Consider the following 19772-nt stretch of genomic DNA (forward strand, 5'->3'; position numbering starts at 1 on the left):
TATGGTGGAAGAGACGAGCAAAATTGGCCACTGGAAGAAAATGAGCCTTCTTGTTGTAACATTTGCTTACAAAGTTGAAGGTAGAATCCAGAAATTAAAGTCAGAATGTTAAACAATGTAGAAATATCCATTATTCTAAATTAGATGCCATAAAGTGAATTTATAAATCTTACTAATTTTGTAATCTGAAATTTAGAATTTCTACATCAACAATAGAATGAAATTTAATTCTAAAGCATAGAAAGCCTGCCCCAGTGATGGTGTCAAACTTAGGAAAAACGCATTTAGGGTGCGTTGGGCTGCAGGATTTTCAAGCCTATTAGACTCAGTTATATACAAAAGGATCACTTTTGGCATTACAGTGAAGCTTTCTGATGAGATACTTATGAAAAGGCTTCCTTGAATGCTCACCTCTAAGATTGAAACCCTTCATTCTCAGTTCAAAGTCAGTTTCCGAAGTGGGGTTATTTATAGTGAAAGCAAAGTTATTTTTCATACTTTTGTTTTTTTCATAAGAAAACTAATAACGAAACCACCATAACAAGAATTGTGAAAAGAAAGACAGTATAATAGGTAAAGAACACATCTGCTGTTTTTATTGGTGCCTTGCATGGCAGTAATACTGAAAAAAGAGAATGCGAAAACAAAAAATAAAAACAAAAAACAAACCGAAAAAAAAAAAAAAAAACAGGTTGGTGGCAACCCACATCTTTTTTTTTTTTAAGAGTACATAAACTCCTGTTTTATTTTTATTGTGGCATGAATGATAACATAAAACCAAAAACAAGAAAATATACAACTTATATTACACTATGTGTTATGAACAAAATATAAATCTATAACTCTATGTTATATTTACATAATTATTTATTTTATTAAATTTCAAGTGAGATGGTAGGTTGCACATACTTTGTTTTAAGCTCCAGGCATTTGATTGTCTCTTTTCTACTTTTTCCCATTTTTACTCATAAAATCCCAAATGTTAGAAGGACTACAAGCTTTAGAGCCGGTGGAGCTGTATAAATACTGTTCTAGGGAGCCCGTGACAAACGCTGGGGAGGACAGGAATCAGTCAGTAGAAAACCTAACATCTTCAACCTGGGAAACCGATAGTTAGAGGAAACATGAAAATTAAATACTGTAAAAGCCTGTCTAAACAAAAACCTATGCCCTATAAGATGAAAGAGATCTCTGAACCACTTTAAGTGGGCTTCATATTTTTCCTTGCAGACCCTATAATTTTTACTATTAACTTGATAGACAAATATTTTATAAACCTGTTTGTAAATATACAGTTGTTTATTACAATTCAAATAATTTACCCATTAGAACAAATGAAAATGTAATGACTTTTGATGTTTTCAATGTGATATAAGACATTTCTTCTGGGAACAATAACATCTTCTGGATTAAGAAAATATCTGAAGTTGGACCATAAAATATTTAAAGATAATTTTCTTTAAATGAATGAAGGTAAAACGCCTATGTCAAAATCAAATCTATGAAATGATTTCATCAAAAAAACTCTTTTATATTTGTTTCTTATAAAGAGGATTTGGTTGCAATAATGATTACGCTCTTTGGGAGGGATTTTATACATGGTTAACTCTTAACTGCATATGCCAAATAAACGTTAAGAATTGACTTAACTAATTTAGGTATAAGTGGACTGAAGAATAGTCTTGTATTTTATTCAATTGTAGTTATTGGCCAAATTCTTAGTATCTTATATATGAGTAACTGTAACCTATTTTCTCCAGTGATGCTCTCCTAGATTCATATTAAAATATGAGTATTTTTAGAAAAATTGATTACAACAGCCATAAACAAAAACAAAAACAGAATTCTGGCAAGATTATCCCTCAGTACTGGGGTGAGCGTGTGTGTTGGTGTGTGTGTGTGTGAGTGTGTGTGTGTATGAGAGAGAGAGAGAGAGAGACGGGGGTGGGGGGCGGTATGTGAAAAGTGAACAGGTAGGTAGGTAGGGAATGAAAGAGAAGGGAAACTTTATGTTCATTTGAGTTTGATCTTACTCTCATTTCCTCTCCCTTGTCTTTTTTGGTCATTAAGGGGCACAGAAAAAGAATACAGGTTATAGGATCTTTTACAAAACTTATAAACCAATCAAATGCCCCAAAGGCAATGTGCTAACCCAATACTTTGCCATTCATAGCACCTTTATCAAATGACTTCAAAGCATTTTAAACACTAACATGATTTTTTTGTTTTTTTTTGGGGGGGGAAAGTTAAGGCAAAACAATTGTGACCCTCAGTGAATTGGACATCAAAACAAGAGAACAGAATGCAAAGCTATGAACTTGCTCTTTGTTTCAACCCATGCACATTTTCATCTCTCTGACATAAACCTAACTATGTAACATTAAAATCAACTCTTGAATTTCAGCTGTTAAAGGTCACCATTAACAATTTCATTTTCCTCTTCAAATAAAACAAGATAAAAAAACAAACAAAAAAAGACTAAACAAAAGTGTTTTGTCAATTCACTGCTAAGTGTGTTAGAACTGGTGTTGGTCATGAACGCCCTCAGAGGCATCTACCTGGAGCTAAAACAAAGTATTCTTGTAGTCCAAAGTCATGAAATGAAAACGAAGCATCTTTATAACATGGTGGGAAATAAGTATCCAGCAAAAGTGAGAGGTGAACGCACATGAGTCAGAAAGAATTTGTTAACAAAGACAACAAATTTTTAAAAATCTGTTTTCACATTGTACATAATAACGATATAAAAACAAGTGTCTATTTTTTTTTATCCAGAGTGCTTAAAAACAAAACAAAACAAACAAAAACAAAAAAAAAATTGGCTCTAGATGAATGTGGCAATTAAATAAAATGAGTGATGAGAGCATAAGTTAATTAAGATTGAACACGACCCTCTTAGGAATTCACTTGTATGTATTAAAACACCAGAACTTGACGTTTGTTGGGGCCAAATTTTTAAAAAGGAGAAAACTTATGGAAGGAGAAACGAAACAGTGTGAGTGAATATGTGTGTATGCGTGTGTATGTATACATATACATACACACACATACACACATGTGTATGCATATATATATATGTTTATATATACACACACACGTTGGAGATGGAAATTTGTTTTAAATATCTAACAACTTATTGACTGCACTTCCAAATCAGAGGAGAATAAAATAGAAAGGGAGAAATAAATTATACATAACTTACTAATCTGGGAACAGCTGACCATTATTATTATTATTACTATTATTATTATTATTTTATCACCATCATCATTACAACACTAGCAAAAAGAGGCAGTTCAAATGAAAATACAGTCATCAAAAACAAACAGAAAAACAAACAAAACAAAGTCTCTGACATGCAGGGTATGATTAGCTCCTCCAAGCAAAACCCCAGAGCAAGTCTTTCGAGAGAGAGAAAAATAAAAAGGGTTTTTTTTTTTCTTATTTATATGTAAAAATCAAACTTAAGGGTCAGGTTTGGGGAGGGTGGGACAGGAAAATGATGACTGGAGTGAAAACCATAGCACATCCAATCTACTGGTTGGAGTATTTCCTGTCTAATGCTTCAGCATGAGCAGCGCTGATTCACTTTAGATGATTTCCCGTTTATCTGAACGAGCCCTACAACTGCCTCGGCACTTGGCTAGCAGAGTCTAACTAGGCAGTCCTTTCACCATCAGTGTTGCTCTGTGCACACACTCTGCTGGAATCAGAAACTGGACTTCAGTGGATACGTCTTACAGCAAGAGTAGAGCAGCGGCAAGCATTGCAATGATTTCTGAACAAATCCTGCTTTTTATGGTGTGAAATGTACCTGGCCCACAATTCTGAAATGCAAATGGCCTCCATCTCATTTCATGGAGGGATTAAGAATACCTTATAAAATCATCAGTTCCATTTCTTGATCAGGAAAGGATGGAATGTTGAAGAAATAAGCTAATCCTATATTTCTAGAAAATGGGCAAATATATTCAAAGGAAACGACTGTTTTGCTTGAAGTTACCAACAGGAAAAAACAAACAGAAATCGTTAAGTAGCAAATGTTAGTGGAACATCTGGGAGAATTCGGCTTCCACGTTACACACGCACCCCTCTACTATACAGGGCCACCTGATCCATCCAATAATAATCATATTAGAAATTTAAAAATATAATTTCTGAGCCCTATATTGGTTAAGTTGTCATTTGAAGTGCAAAGTCAAGGTCAAGGATGCTTCCAGACCAGTCATTTAGAAGGATGTGGGATTTCATCCCCAGATGTGGGTTTAACTCACAATGATCCAACATTATTCCTATTAGTACCATAATCACACACATACATACACACAAAAATCCAAGATTAGAAAATATTTTTTCTCTAAATTTCTTATGTCTCTCTCTCTCTTTTCACCTGAGAACAGCACCTACAGTTTCCATTAAAAAAAAAAAGTCAAATCTCACCAGCTGCTGGTATTTCAGGTTTTTCAAGGGATTGTCTAAGATATAACACTGTCCTAATTTAAGAAGGAACAGGAAAAAGGAAAGGGAAAAAAATCAACTGGGTCAACACTTGAGTACAAATTTGGCACTTACTCAAAGATGTAGTGTGGTGTGCAACAGATAAGGAAAGTCCTCTAAAGAAAATGATTGCTTATTTTGTGGTGGATACCAAGGAAGTTAAAAACAGGCTATTTTCCCTCTTCCCCCCCATGCACAGACTTCCATCTTTAAAGTATAGAGATGGAAAAGGTGGAGAGAATGAAAGAGAAAGTCATCTTTCTTTTTTTTTTTTTTCTGTCAGGTGCATTACCAAAACAAAACAAAACAAAAACAAAAACAAAAACAAAAAAAAAAAAACAAAGGAAAGAAAAGGAAAGGAAAAAACCCAGAAACCCCGAAAAACAAAACAAAACTTATTTCTTTTAAAAATTGTAGCACAAAACAACAAAACACATTCACAAGCCACTTGTTGGCACTGTGTACCTGAGTGAGAATTTCTAGAACATTGTAGAACAAACAGCCATAAAGTTTATTAAAAAAAAAAGTTGACGGGTAAGACTTCAGTGCTTGGATGTAGCAGCTGAATTACTGGCATTATTTTACCCATAGCTTATTTCAATCTCTTGTTGTTGATATTGTCGTCTGCTTGTTGTATTTTTATTTCCTTTCCAAGCCTTTTGAGGCTGAGGTCTATTAGTCAGCTGATGTCCCAACTAGTTAAGACTAACAGTTAAAGTAACAGTCAGTGTATGAGAAAGTTAATGTGCTTGGCCACTGGTAAGGATGAACCAGCTAGGGCTTCTTTAAGTCCTAAGGTCACAACAATCTTTTGACCCTTATCAGTTGGCTTGTCCGGCAATATGGTTTTCACTGTCACTCCCATAATCTACATCCGGATCATCCTCTTCCTCGTCGTACTCATCATAAATTTCTCCGTTGATGTCCTCAGCCTGGATCTCCTCTTTGATGTGTGGCTCCTCTCCTTTCACACCATACGTGCTCTGGATAACAGGCATGCCGGGCTCCGGGCTGCTGGACACGCTGGAGTGCTCCGAGGGCAGGTGAGGGGAGGGCATCCCAGCCATGGCGATGGCTCCCGGGTACACAACGCCAGCCGTGGCGATGGGGATCTGTGCTTGTTGCCTGTCAGAGAGGAATTCCCAAAAAGAGACCCTAGGTGAGTGGAGGATTGGATGCAGGCCTTATTCTATAATGAATTTGCTTGGCTTGACCAAATCGAAGGTCTTAATTTTCACCCTACTGCCTGACATTTGAAAATGGTATCCTACCTTGGTCCAAGTACCTTACTTTTATATAATGCTTTATAGATTACAAGGCAATTTCACATGTTGCCCATTTGATTCTTAAAATGACTGTTACGTTTTTAATTTCTGAAAAGAACTGAGGTATAGAAATCGATTAATAAACAGAACTCAAGTCCTTGACACAAAGTTCATTTTTCCTTCACTGTAACATGTTGAAACAATTTTTAAAAGATTAAACCTAAAGATAATGCAATTTTAATGGAAAAATCCTGAAGTATTTGAGCTCTTAACATAAAAATTTATTGCTCAGAACCCACTAGAAGTGAACACTAGCACATGGTCCACTTCATCCCTGAAACGGGGAGATCATCAGTGGGAGTAGAAGGCTGGCCTCATGGGTGCACCACCTCTGCAGCTGTGCAGTATTGGGGCTTACAAAAATCCCACACTAGGTTTAGAATTCTGTCATCACTATCTTGAAATTCCTTAAAAACTTTTTACCAAGGACCTGGGGGACTTCCCTAGTGGCTCAGACGGTAAGGCGTCTGCTTACAATGTGGGAGACTCGGGTTCAATCCCTGGGTCGGGAAGATCTCCTGGAGAAGGAAACGGTAACCCACTCCAGTATTCTTGCCTGGAAAATCCCATGGACGGAGAAGCCTGGTAGCCTACAGGCCATGGGGTCACAAAGAGTCGGACACAACAGGGTGACTTTACTTTCACTTTGCATTTTCATATTACATTGGGATCCACAGATCTTGTAACTGGTTCCAGTAAGAAGGATTTAACAGATGATGTTCATTTATGTCTTCTTTCATTCATTCATGTTTACTCTTTCCCCAAGGAAGGCTGGGTTTTGAGCTCCACATGGAGAAGAGTCAGGCACTGAGATATAAATCAGAGACCTTCTGGACTGATCAAGCAGACACATTCATGGGAATGGAGGGGACAAGACATACTTGAAAAGCTTTTTTTTTTAAAAAAGTATCTTCTTGCCATTTTCAGAGCTCACAGGATCTTTATTACTGTTCCAAATATGAAAACTTTATTTGTGTTTTTTGAGAAAATTCTGCAATGCATTGTGGTTTTTGGCCTTGCCATAGGGAGCAGGGTAAGATATACTGAGTGGGTGCTCAGTTGTGTCCCATTCTTTTGCGACCCCATAGGATTGTAGCCTGCCAGGCTCTTCTGTCCATGAGAATTTCCAGGCAAGAATACTGGAGTGGGCTGCCACTGCCTACTCCAGAGGACCTTCCCAAACCAGGGATGGAACTTCCATCTCTTGCGTTTCCTGCATTGCAGGCAGATTCTTTACCATTGAGCTACCTGGGAAGCCCCATACTGAATGAAGCATCCTTAATTCAGAAGGAAACTTGTCCACTCACAACCTTGTTGTGCCCTAAACAGAATCCCTTTATATGATCTTTTTTCTAAGGCCAGGTATGTGCCTTGAGGGCCCAGAGACCTCTCTATATTCAGAAACAAGTCTTTCTTTCAATTCATTTTTATACCATATTATCTCAATTGTTAGTTGTTAAGGAATCTACACGGTGAGGCCTTGGAAGTAATGAAAAGCAGCAAGAAAAAGAAAAAAGAAAACCAGTAAGACTTCTACGTTTTTAATAGGAAGCTTCAAAATTCTTTACTCTCATTTTATTTTCAAACCAGCCTTTAAACAAAGCTCTGGTCAGAGCCATTGTTCTAGGAGCCTGGAGTGAACTCACTTGAAATGTTCTTCCTTGATATTATAAGGGGACAGCTTAGTCACACAAAATATACCGTGCCAGGTTCTTTCTCAAAATGCTGCTTTGCAGCTAAACAAATACACTTCCCAACCCGTTAAGAGTAACCGGAAGGGTTCCCTATGGGAAAAGGACCGGACCGGAAGCGCCTTACCCAACATTGAAGTACTGCCGCATTTCCTGCCGCCGGTTTCGCATGATTGCCTTGTATTCCCCAATGCGCAGCTTTTTGCCATCCACCAGGCAGGTGCGCTTCGGCCTGGGCTTGTACTTGTAGTCAGGGTACTTCTCCAGGTGCTGCTTGCTGAGACGGGCTTGCTCCTCGTAGTATGGCTGTTTCTCTAGGTTTGTCATAGCTTTCCAGCGAGATCCTATGGGAAAAAAAGGTTCAAGTTCCCATTTGCACAGTGGCTGAGGATCCTAACAAAGTATAATTGAGAATATGAAAATCTAAAGTAAAAATGTTGGCCATATGCCAGAAATATATAAAAAGGTTAGGATTAGTGAGCTTTGACTGAGCTGTTGGTGTCTGTTCCAAGGAAACTGTGTACTCAAATACAGACACTTAGCAATATATATATATATTTTTTGCCTTGGATTAACAACTTAGTCAAACTTGTACCTAATATACTTAAAAGCTCACAGTAGATTTAATGGTGATATCTGTCATTTCTACATTAGACCATGATGTAATTCAACTATGAACTGAAAAGTTAGGCAAAGACTCATTATGTATTTTGAATCTGAAGATAACTGTCTAGCTGTTGAATATTTTTATGTGGGAGTTTATTACTTACTACAAAGGTTTCTAACATGTTGTTGTTTAGCTGCGAAGTCCTGTCCTGTCCGACTCCTTTGTGACCTCATAGACTGTAGCCAGGCTACAAAGACCAGGCTCCTTTGTCCATGGGATTTCCTAGGCAAGAAGACTGGAGTGGACTGCCATTTCCTTCTCCAGGGAGTCTTCCTGACCCAGTGATTGAACTGGAGTCTCTTGCATTGGCAGGTGGATTCTTTACCACTAAGCCACCTGGGAAGTCCTTCTAACATATATTACATGTACTGCTTATTCTCCCCCAAATGTTTAAGTATGCTAACTTGATTACAGTTAAAAATTCATTTTATTAAAATTTTAATTGTAAGAAATAATTAGTGAACATGCCCTGGGTTAACAACTGTGCATTAGATACCTTGCTAAAAACTTTACATAAGTTTTTTCATTTTTACCTTTCACCACAATCTCAATAGCAGACAGCATTTATACCCATTTCCAAAGATGAAAAAAATTGAAGTTCAAATGGATGAAGTAACTTACCAAAGCTCACACAACTATTAAATTGAAGATTACTGACTCAGGTTTGACAGAAATCAAAAGTGTGGTACAACATGTGTCTTTACATACTTATATCTACCTACTACATAGGATCTATCAAATATTTTTAAGCCAGAAAGCAAAACTTACAGTAATATTTTTCTCTTAAAAAATATTTTCAATAATATATAAAATTGTCACTTCCTGTGATAAAGTATGTATTAGTAATGTTAGTCCAAATTGGTTTTCCCTTTCCTTTCACTTTTAATTTTGGTTTGGATTCAACGAGGATTGCGAAAAACAACTGATTTTTGAAGTTTGAAGCTTAATTAAAAATGGTTTATGCTTTTTCACAATACAGATGTGATTTAAAGTTTTGCTTCTATCAGTATGGCTATGTGTAGTAGTAACAGAAATAGTAGTAGTAATGTTTATTTGTGGATGTTTATCTGCAAGTAATCAGTTCGTGTGTGTGTGCTAAATCACTTCAGTTGTGTACAACTGTTTGTGACTCTATGAACTGTAGTCTGCCAGGCTTCTCTAACCATGGGATTCTCCAGACAAGAATACCTTGGGCTGCCATGCCCGCCTTCAGGGGATCTTCCTGATCTGGGATTTAACCCGTGTCTCTTGTGTCTCCTGCATTGGTAGGCAGATTCTTTACCACTATTGCCACCAGGGAAGCCCAAAACTCTACCCAAATGCACAAAGAAAATAATAACAGGAATTAGCCTAATATGTACTGGTACTGCTGCCTTTACCTGCCTTGCAAAGCCATCTAAGCAACTTCTTAAACCTTTCGAATGAATTCATCATTCAACCATCAGTTCAGTTCAGTTCAGTTCAGTCGCTCAGTTGTTCCCGATTCTGCAACCCCATGAATCGCAGCACGCCAGGCCTGCCTGTCCATCACCATCATTCAACCATAACATATCTCAAATACAAATAGCTCACTAATGAACTGTTCTTTCCTACAAATGTCGAGAATTCCTCAATATGGGCTGTTCAGTTCAGTTCAGTCTCTCAGTCGTGTTCGACTCTTTGCAACCCCATGAATCGCAGCATGCCAGGCCTCCCTGTCCATCACCAACTCCCGGAGTTCACTCAAACTCACATCCATCGAGTCGGTGATGCCATCCAGCCATCTCATCCTCTGTCATCCCCTTCTCCTCCTGCCCCCAATCCCTCCCAGCAGCCCTTTTCTAATGAGTTAACTCTTCTCATGAGGTGGCCAAAGTACTGGAGTTTTGGCTTTAGCATCATTCCTTCCAAAGAAATCCCAGGGCTGATCTCCTTCAGAATGGACTGGTTGGATCTCCTTGCAGTCCAAGGGACTCTCAAGAGTCTTCTCCAACACCACAGTTCAAAAGCATCAATTCTTTGGCACTCATCTCTCTTCACAGTCCAACTCTCACATCCACACATGACCACTAGAAAAACCATAGCCTTGACTAGACAGACCTTTGTTGGCAAAATAATGGCTCTGCTTTTGAATATGCTGTCTAGGTTGGTCATAACTTTCCTTCCAAGGAGTAAGCGTCTTTTAATTTCATGGCTGCAATCACCATCTGCAGTGATTTTGGAGCCCCCCAAAATTAAGTTTGACACTGTTTCCACTGTTTCTCCATCTATTTCCCATGAAGTGATGGGACCGGATGCCATGATCTTCATTTTCTGAATGTTGAGCTTTAAGCCAACTTTTTCACTCTCCTCTTTCACCTTCATCAAGAGGCTTTTTATAGTTCCTCTTCACTTTCTGCCATAAGAGTGGTGTCATCTGTATATCTGAGGTGATTGATATTTCTCCCGGCAATCTTGATTCCAGCTTGTGCTTCTTCCATCCCAGTGTTTCTCATGATATACTCTGCATATAAGTTAAACAAACAGGGTGACAATATACAGCCTTGACGTACTCCTTTTCCTATTTGGAACCAGTGGGTTGTTCCATGTCCAGTTCTAACTGTTGGGCTGTTACATTTATTAAAGAAATGCGGAGAAAGGGACTTCTCTTCCCTTGGAATTGTTTCCTATTGGAACAGATGTGCCTGGGTGGGTATATCCATGTAAATATTACAAAGATTTGTAAACAAATTTTTTCCAACCTAGATAGCCAATATGATTTCATTATATTTACAACAGGAACTCAGGTTACAGTTCAAATAACGGTTTGAACTGTTTATTTATTTTTCTATTTCTTTTAAGTTTGTGTTTAAATGCAGTGTCCAACATTTAGTCAGCTGCTCAGGTCATATCATTTGTAGGTACATGCTCACACTCTTTATTATCTAGTATTAGTTCCTAGAGGCACTTGGAAATCATGCTGTTCTTAGGGCAAATATAAACACAAATAAAGCTATAATACTATTGAACTGGATCAATTCTTCTTGTGGATTGTCTTGTAAGTATGTATACCAGAATTTTTAACCTCAGAACAGGGCGTGGAAAAGTGAACTTACCAGAATAACTTACTGAATAACAAGAGAAATTGAACAGTGGCTCAAGGAGTAGTTGACTTCAAATATCACCAGTAGAACAAAAGAACTAGCATTCTCAGGATAGGAATTGCCAAAGATTCTTCCCTAAGTTTAAATGTTCTATTAGATCAAAAAAGAAATTTTCTCTAAGGAAAGGGAATGTTTATGCCTCATAGTAATATGCCTTGGAAGGTAAGAGCTATTTTTAAGATTTCCTACTATATGCATGATGCTGTATTAACTATATGCTGTGATGAGTCACTATGCTACCTATTTTCTTGGAGCTTATATTCCAGCTAAGGAGAAATAGATTACATATGTAATTGCCAAATGTATAATTTCAGTTACAATTGTGGAAAGTACAGGAAGCTATGAGAACATATCATAAGGAGATGGGATCAGGATTCTATAAGTCAGGAAGGCACTGCTGCAAAAATGACTCCTACAGGGATAGAAAGAGAAGAGTAGCCTACGGAGGAAGAATGAAATGGTCAAGATCTTGCAGTGGGAATCGGGAGCAGAGGAACTTAACATTGTTCTGGCTAACACGCACAGGAAAAGGATAGTAAAAGATGCATAAATTCTCAAATAAGTTGGTTTCTAACTCTGTATGAACTGGAATAAAAATATTTGATATTAGATAATATAAATTCTCTGAAAGTATCATTGAATTCTAAACTAAGTTAAAAAAAATAGGGCCATCTCACTATTACATGTCTTTTCAAAATTAAGAATTAAAGGACCATTTTGACCCAGTTAATGCTTAAGCTAACTACTCTATTTTATGACTCATCAGTACCGTGGTTCAGTGTGGTGGCAAATGCAGTTTCCATTTTTTAAGAGTAGCTTCTGAATGAAGTTAATCAAATGACAAGTTTGGTTTTGGTTTCAATGGCTTTGCAGGTACAACCACCATTGTTTGTAACAGTAATGCAACTCCCTAAACACACCACATGAAAATGGGAGGACAGCGTTTTGGATACCATCAAAAGATGAAAACATCTCCTTGATTTGGGTGTGGCTGATTTCTCACTCTGACCATGTACAAGAAGTCAGTCACCTGTTGTTTTCAAAAGACTAGCGTTTGACAATGAAAAAAAGAATCAAGTACATATAGGAAGATTCAACCAAAAATTTCTGATGTTCAAAATGAAAAAAAAAAAAAATCAATCCTAAAAGTGCTCTTTCCCTTTCTAAACCTGGCAATACAATAAAAAATGATGGGTTTGAGCTGAGCAACAGTGTCATCTCCACAGGGTCTGTAATGAATTTGCACATTTTCCTCCAACTACTGTATATCTAATCAGAAAAAGATGTCCCCCATTCCTGATCTAGTGCCAAACAGTAAAAGGTGATTCCTTATGTTAACAATTTCAGCAGAATGGCTTATTAAAACCAGATTTTAGGGTATTATAAAATGCTTAGAAGCCCTTTAAAATGTCAACTAGGATCCCCAGAGACTACGTAAAATGTCAACCCAGCTCAAGCGCCTGTTTTAAGCAGAATGAATTAGCGGCATGCTGTCGGAGGCTGTTATCCAAAACAATCAGTAAAAAGGAAAACATCAAGCTTTCTTTGTACTTTTATATGAAATGAGCCATTCAGAATGATTTTGTGGATATTTGAAGATCATTTATTTGTTTGAAGCTATGACTAAATATTGAAGCCCAAGACCTTAGTGGATTTTTTCTGCTATATATTTAATCAGCACAATTGCATTGAAAAACCTTAATTAAATTAGGCAGCATTCTCTTTCATGCAGCCTATTATGATATGATCATATAGTTATATGATCATATAGTCATTCTAATATTCTCTCCTTCAAATCAGAAAGGAATTCTTTTAGCCAGACATCTCTTTCCCATGAAGGCTTTTTCTCTATTTCCTAAATTATTTCATGTTATCCTAACTGATGTTTCTATTATATCTGGAGTAACGTTTTAATCAGTCATTATTATTCTTTTAGTATTCAGGTACATACATTGAATGATATACAGAGTGGTTAAACAGTTTTAGTTTTTAGTTTTTTTTTTTTAAATTTGGGAATTTCTAATGTGATTATAACTGATATATTAAAATATGAGATAAGCTTACATAAAGTATTTTATTGTTTTATAGAGTTTTTCCAAATGAAACAGATATGGTATTTTTTTAATGAAAAAATTCATATGGAAGGTAGAATATATAGTCATAAAAAGAAAAATAATGAGAGATAGTAGAGGTACAGAAACATGTCCATTTCCTTTTGTTCAGTTCCAGTTTTTTATTATAGATGGATACATATTTATGCATAAATATTCATGTTTATGTACACATAAAGCTTCACATGTTCATATATTTTGAGATAAGCTTCATCTAAATATCTCAAAATCATTTTGATAAAAACTGAGACACAAGTTTAAGCAGTAAATGATTTTTGTTTCTTTTTGCTTCATTACAAATGTACACTGTAGACTGGGAAGCATCTTTTACCATTGTTGGAAAATATGGGATCATAAAAACACATTATGTTTAGTAACTACTTTCAGATGATCGATTCCTTAATGTAAAGAATCAAAAGGCACACTGCATGAGCTGCATGTAATTCCAAGTGCATATGGATTTTAACAAAGCTTTAATAACTTTGACAAATTTTGTTACTTATTTGTCAAAGGCAAAATGTGCTGATACAGTGTTCCTTTTCTATTTTTTATTATTTAGCTCTTAGAATTCAAATAATAATAAAAATTTGCTTAGGTTGTCCAGAACCTAGACCTAGACACTATGCTCTTAAAGATAAAGGTGGTGAAGATGACGATGATGATGATGTCAAGAGAACTGCACCAAAGAAATGGAATCTTCCTATCCTTCTTTCTGAGACTTAAACTGGTGTTTAAGGTCTCATTATAATCATATAATCTCATTATAATAGGTCTCATTATAATCAGTACTCTTTGCTCTCACCCAGTTTTGCTGTGTGCTTCAGTGTCTATGTATGTATTTTGTCATCTGTTAAGATAAAAGTTGCAATAGCAGGAAAAGTCCCTTTTTAAATGATACTGAAAATACATGTAAAGTTACCAAAAGTAAAAACTAAATAATGCACACCCAACAAATTGTGTCCTGACAACCTAAACTGATTTTCAATTATAGTACTAAAACAGACATCACTTCCTCCTCCACTCCTGCCCCCATGACATGATGAATTCTATGGTGTTTACAAAGGAAAATAATATCAATACCAATACTGAGAGTCTTGTATGAAAAGAACCTTTTCCCTTAGTCTTAGTATAAATATTTTTTAGATTTTTAAAGAAGAGAAAATATTGCAATAACTAGTATAGAAACACACAGAATTTGGGCATTATTTCTTGATGAATGTGGAATGCTTCATAGTCAGAAGAAAAGGCTCAATAAGGGTACCTCTTTTTTAGATATGTAGAAAACATGAGCTGCTTAGCTTCCAAACCCAATCTCTTTCAGCAAATACCGAGAACAAAACTGTACCTGTATTTCACACATCACTGAACCCTTAATACTCTTCTTACCCAGTATCTTGCTGATGTTGGAGTTGTGCATGTCAGGAAAGGCTTGAAGGATTTTCCTTCGTTCATCTTTAGCCCACACCATGAAGGCATTCATTGGACGCTTTATGTGGGGTTCATTGCTACCACGCCCCCTGGATTCTCTATAAATTCTTGATTCTGAGACTCCAGCACTTCCTAAAAACAGGAACATTGCTTCACGTTAGTGTTAAAACTTTTGGCAATCCCTTCCTTGCATTATTGTTTTACAGTCTATTAAAATATCTGAAAATTAAAAGCACATCTGATAATGGTACTTCCAGTTCTTGAGTCTGATGCTTGTTTATGAAGTTTTTGTGATAAGCCTTGTGGTGCCAAATATTTGTATTTTTAAATTCATTTCTAGTATATTTTTCCTTTCTTTCAAAGGACTGTTCACTGTTCACTTTCAAGACCATACAAGAAACCATCACAAGAAAAATATTTGATGCAAACTGCAAAGAAGATAGTTGGGTTAGGTCAACAGGCATGCTGGTAGTGTAGAAATATTACGTCGAAAAGCTCACAAAATTGACACCAATCTATTCAGCAGAACGGGTGACTATGGGTAAAGAAGTATCTCTGTCACCTGAAGACTGTCAGAACATAGCCTACTCATGTCCTTTTTCTTCCTCTGAGGCTATATAAATAAAAACACTGCTAAATAGATATTTGAGGTTAAAATACAATACAGATATCTCCTGTAATGTGTTTGAAATTATGTGTTAATAAATGCATGAAATATGCTAATTCAGCAATGTCAGTCTGCTTCTCAAAAGATGTATAAAAATGATGGGAAAAGAACAAATGAATAATTACATTACAATAGTTTCTTAGGAAGTCTACAGTTACATATATAAGGTGAAAAAGATAATATGTTCATTTTCCTGAATTTTCCCCCAACATCTAATTTATGCAAAGAGCTCCATTGATAAGTACATTTCAATCAGGGAGACTCAGGATGAAACACAACCAGGAGGGACACGGGCACCTTGAGGAGCTTCGGTCAGTCCTCTAGGCTTTATCCAATTTTGTAGAATGGCTTCAGCAGATTAAACTGCTTCCTGAGATACTTGAATTTAGGCAAAGAAAGCAAGAAGCAGCAAAATGTAGAACTCTGGCACCAAGTTTTCCAGGGTTATCATTATAAAATATGAAAGAGATATATTCTGGTAGCGTGTAAAAATTTCAAATATTTTGGGGCTTTTGAGAATTTGTATAATCAACAAAAGTACTGATTCTGCTTTTTTTCTTCCTTCATACTCCTTTCCCTGTCTTAATCTGAAGGAATAGGAATTAACCAAAATGACCCAGACTTGAAGACCTCGAAGACCTGAAGCAAACAGAAAACACAGCATATTTGGAGTTTCCCATTATTTCTCTTTCATAATATACTCTTTGGTCTGATGAAGATTGGAAAATATTTTGCATACAAGCATGACTGAATTTAACACATAACAGCAACAAACATTTTGATGTTTTAATGTTGAGTACCATGGGTATATTTTATCATGCTAATACAACTTAAAATTTATGAAATGTGTTATTACCAGTAAGTGTTGTTTTACTGACAAAAATGAGTGCTAATATATGGTGACATCTTTCTAAAATGGGTTTGTAGCTAGCAAATGATCATCTGCACATCCTCCTTTTCTTGTTCTTACACCTTACAGCAAGATAAGCCTTAAAATGAACATTATGTGACTTCATCAAAGCTAAACAAGTTCTTTGCACGTACTTAGATCAGGATTATCTTAGCTAAGCAGAGTAGAAGATGGAAGGAAATGTTTGGATCCAACAGGCTAGAAAAACACAGACATTTTTTAGATATCCAATTCATTCAAATTTGGCCTCAACAGAATTATTGGTCAAATGCTCAAGCTTGGCTAGTCCCTTGGCTTCTCACTGGTTGGAACTGGGGCAGTCTTTTCTATATACAGGGGTCTTCTGCTGTAGTAACCAAGTTGAGGACCATGCTCTTAAAATGCATGTATGCCACCTGATCTGGGAGAGAGGTTCCCAGTCGGCACTAAGCATAAGAGGGAAAGCACTCTTCTCTCTTTGCTGTGCTATTAGAATTAGAGCATCAATTTATTTAGTTGTCCCTGTGGATGTTTAGAACATTCAGAGATGATAATAGACAACAGAAGGCTCGAGGAACATTTGGGAAGTGTGAGGCTGCACAGTTTGAATTCAAGATGGGTTACAGAGTGTAGGCAGGACGCTTGACTGTATGGTAGATAGCATTAAGAGGGAAAGGATCCCAAATGCAAGAAACTATCCTGAAAATGTCCTCTGAGCTCTGTATTCTGGTCAGGGTTTGACAAATGAAAACTTTAAAATGAGCTTAGGGATAACAGATTTCTGAAAAGTTTGATTCAGGTATAAGAAATATGGAAGTGAGAGGGGAAATGATTGACAGCATGCGCTTTAGAATCACGCCATCTTGAATCCTAGACCTGCCCTTTGGCACTTACAGTTCTGTGGTCTTGGAAAAAATGACTACAAATTCCTAAGGGCCAATCTCTTTATCTGTAATAGATGTTATCTCACAGAGTGTGCTGGGGAGAACATGTGAACTCTTACTGTAATGATCATGTGTGAGGTGGCTGTCTGGTATAATTTTTAGTAGTTTTAATTGGCATTAAACAGATACTTCTGCACACAACTGGAACAGATACGAAAACTTTCACAAACCATCAGAATCTCCACTCATATTGAAATCCATCATGGCATGGCTAAATTTTCCTTCTTCATTCTGTTTGACTGCCAGTTGCTGAGTCAGACTCTCCAGTGTTGTTTTTTCCTTAAAAAGAAATTTATAATGAGATCTCAGTCTGGAAATTATAATTATTCAAAGACTTTTTTTTCCTTTGGGCCATATATGGGCCATGTTTGTAACACCTCTAAAAGTTATTTTTCCCCCCCTTTGGGTACATTTGCTTCAGGAAGGGATGAGATGTTGACTTATTCACCTTTGCACATTTAGCACATTATACTGAGGTAACCGAAGCCAACGATCAGTAGGAATTTTGAAGGAACTCTGATTCGCAGAATCCCCTTATACAGTCTTGGCATTTGGGTTTGCTAAGCCGCAAGGATGTATGCTGGGATCCTTGGAGACAACCTTCCCAAATCACAAAATGTGCATAGAAATTTCATGGAAGCAACCTGTTTTTACAGCATTTGGAATGCCTACTTTATTTTTAGCCAGACAGTAGAAGTATAGAAGTGGCATGGGGCCCAGAGAAAGTCTTCCAATAGTCAGGTGACCAAATGATAGAAACGTAATTCACAGTAGTGTCCTCTGGTTGCCATCTCCCTAAATGCCATCTGCATCTCTCATGTAAGGGTAATGAAGATGTTTAAATATTCATTGCTAATTGCTTGTCAAGTCTCTGTACATTCGATGTGAGTGCCTGCTACTTGGACCACAATTTGATTTGGATTGCTAAGCCAAAATATTGAGTTGGCGAATTATTTGAGATAACAAATATACCAAAATTAGATCTGCAAAGACATCAAGTCATTTGAAAGCATGCAGTGCTTGATTTGAATTCATGAGAACATGGCATCACAAAGTAAATTATTTTCAAGAAAAATATAATGCTTAATCTAAACCACATGAGATTTTTCAACTATTTCCAAGTTAAGTAATTGGGTGATTTTAAGCACAGAAAAGCATACAATAAAAGGTTTACAACTTTCTCTAGCACTCTCCATCATTGATCTGAGGGTGATATGGTTCCAGAACAGCTTTCAGAAAAGCACCTATTGGATTTCATAAAATTTGCCCAGGTTTCTTTTTAATTATGCACTTCATTTTCTCAGGAACACAGTCATGAATTACACAAATGAATCACATTTACTGCAGAACAGCTATAAAATGACACAATAAAATGTTCACAGAAAATAATCAACTATTTAAGGTAATTATTACAGGGAAGGGACCCAACGAATGTTGCTATCAAGAACCAACAGGATATTGAAATTCTTCATACAGTATGTACTTTATCTCTACAAAATCTGTGACAGTAGTACAACTATACTAGATGAAAAATTCTCTTAATTTCGTGGCTTTGGAATCCATGTCTCTCTTCATCAAAGCTGGATACATGATTTAACAGACAAAATATTTTAAATTGTCGATTGATATAAAATACAATAGGGGAACTGGAAACAAAAGAGTTTATATCAATTTTAGTTCTATAAGATTATATACTACTGACATTGAAATAAACTATATATTTAAAAACATACAGCCTTGCCCAATTTATTTTGGGGATGAAAACGGTACTTTCAGCTACTTTGTATGTTCTGAATTTTTTTTGCTGAGAGTCTGCTGTATATATTCAGCCAAGCCCAGGAGCACCAAGGACACCAGCTTAACAGGCTATCTTTATAGTAAATGTAGCTGCTAAAATAGAAGACAGTTACATTAAAAAAAGAACAAAAGAACAAACCACATTCCATCAACATGATATTAGAGTCTCTGGGTCAATGAAGACTTTACTATCTTTGAGGAATATACTGGGCATGGATTGCCTCTCAGGTTTTGATTTAAAAGTATATGGGCAATAATGCTACATATGTAACACATTGCCTTCATTTTGAAGTAAAGTCTTTCAAGAAGAAACAGCAAAATGAGGCACTCAGAGTAAAAAAAAAAAAAGAATGAAATGGTAAATGACTCTGAAGATTTGGCATTCAGCTGTATGGATCTTGGACCATCTAACCAAGGAGGAAATTAGGAAAGGCCAAGCTAAAGGACTAATTTACTAAAATTAGTAAAGGACAAGCTAGACAGTCGTAAGTGTTTTTACAATCAGTAACCTCTAGCATATTAAAAAGCAGAGACATTACTTTGCCAACAAAGGTCCGTCTAGTCAAGGCTAAGGTTTTTCCAGTAGTCATGTATGGATGTGAGAGTTGGACTGTGAAGAGAGATGAGCGCCGAT

The 19772-nt window shown here is 36.4% G+C and overlaps 1 protein-coding gene across 19 annotated transcripts in view; it reads right to left on the reverse strand.

The window, feature by feature from the left end:
- Positions 1-574: 574 nt before the first annotated feature.
- The window catches only part of SOX5 (SRY-box transcription factor 5), a 1156954-nt gene continuing 1137756 nt past the window's right edge, over positions 575-19772 (reverse strand). For all 19 annotated transcript variants that reach the window (XM_045165614.1, XM_045165607.1, XM_045165602.1 and 16 more), the window contains 4 exons: positions 17512-17620; positions 14800-14973; positions 7641-7857; positions 575-5622 (listed from right to left, as the gene is read on the reverse strand). In XM_045165614.1, coding sequence (XP_045021549.1) covers positions 5319-5622; positions 7641-7857; positions 14800-14973; positions 17512-17620 — 804 coding nt within the window. In that variant the 3' untranslated portion in view covers positions 575-5318. The remainder of the gene's footprint in view (positions 5623-7640; positions 7858-14799; positions 14974-17511; positions 17621-19772) is intronic.

The sequence above is a fragment of the Bubalus bubalis genome, chromosome 4, assembly GCF_019923935.1.
Source record: "Bubalus bubalis isolate 160015118507 breed Murrah chromosome 4, NDDB_SH_1, whole genome shotgun sequence".
Lineage (NCBI taxonomy): Eukaryota > Metazoa > Chordata > Mammalia > Artiodactyla > Bovidae > Bubalus > Bubalus bubalis.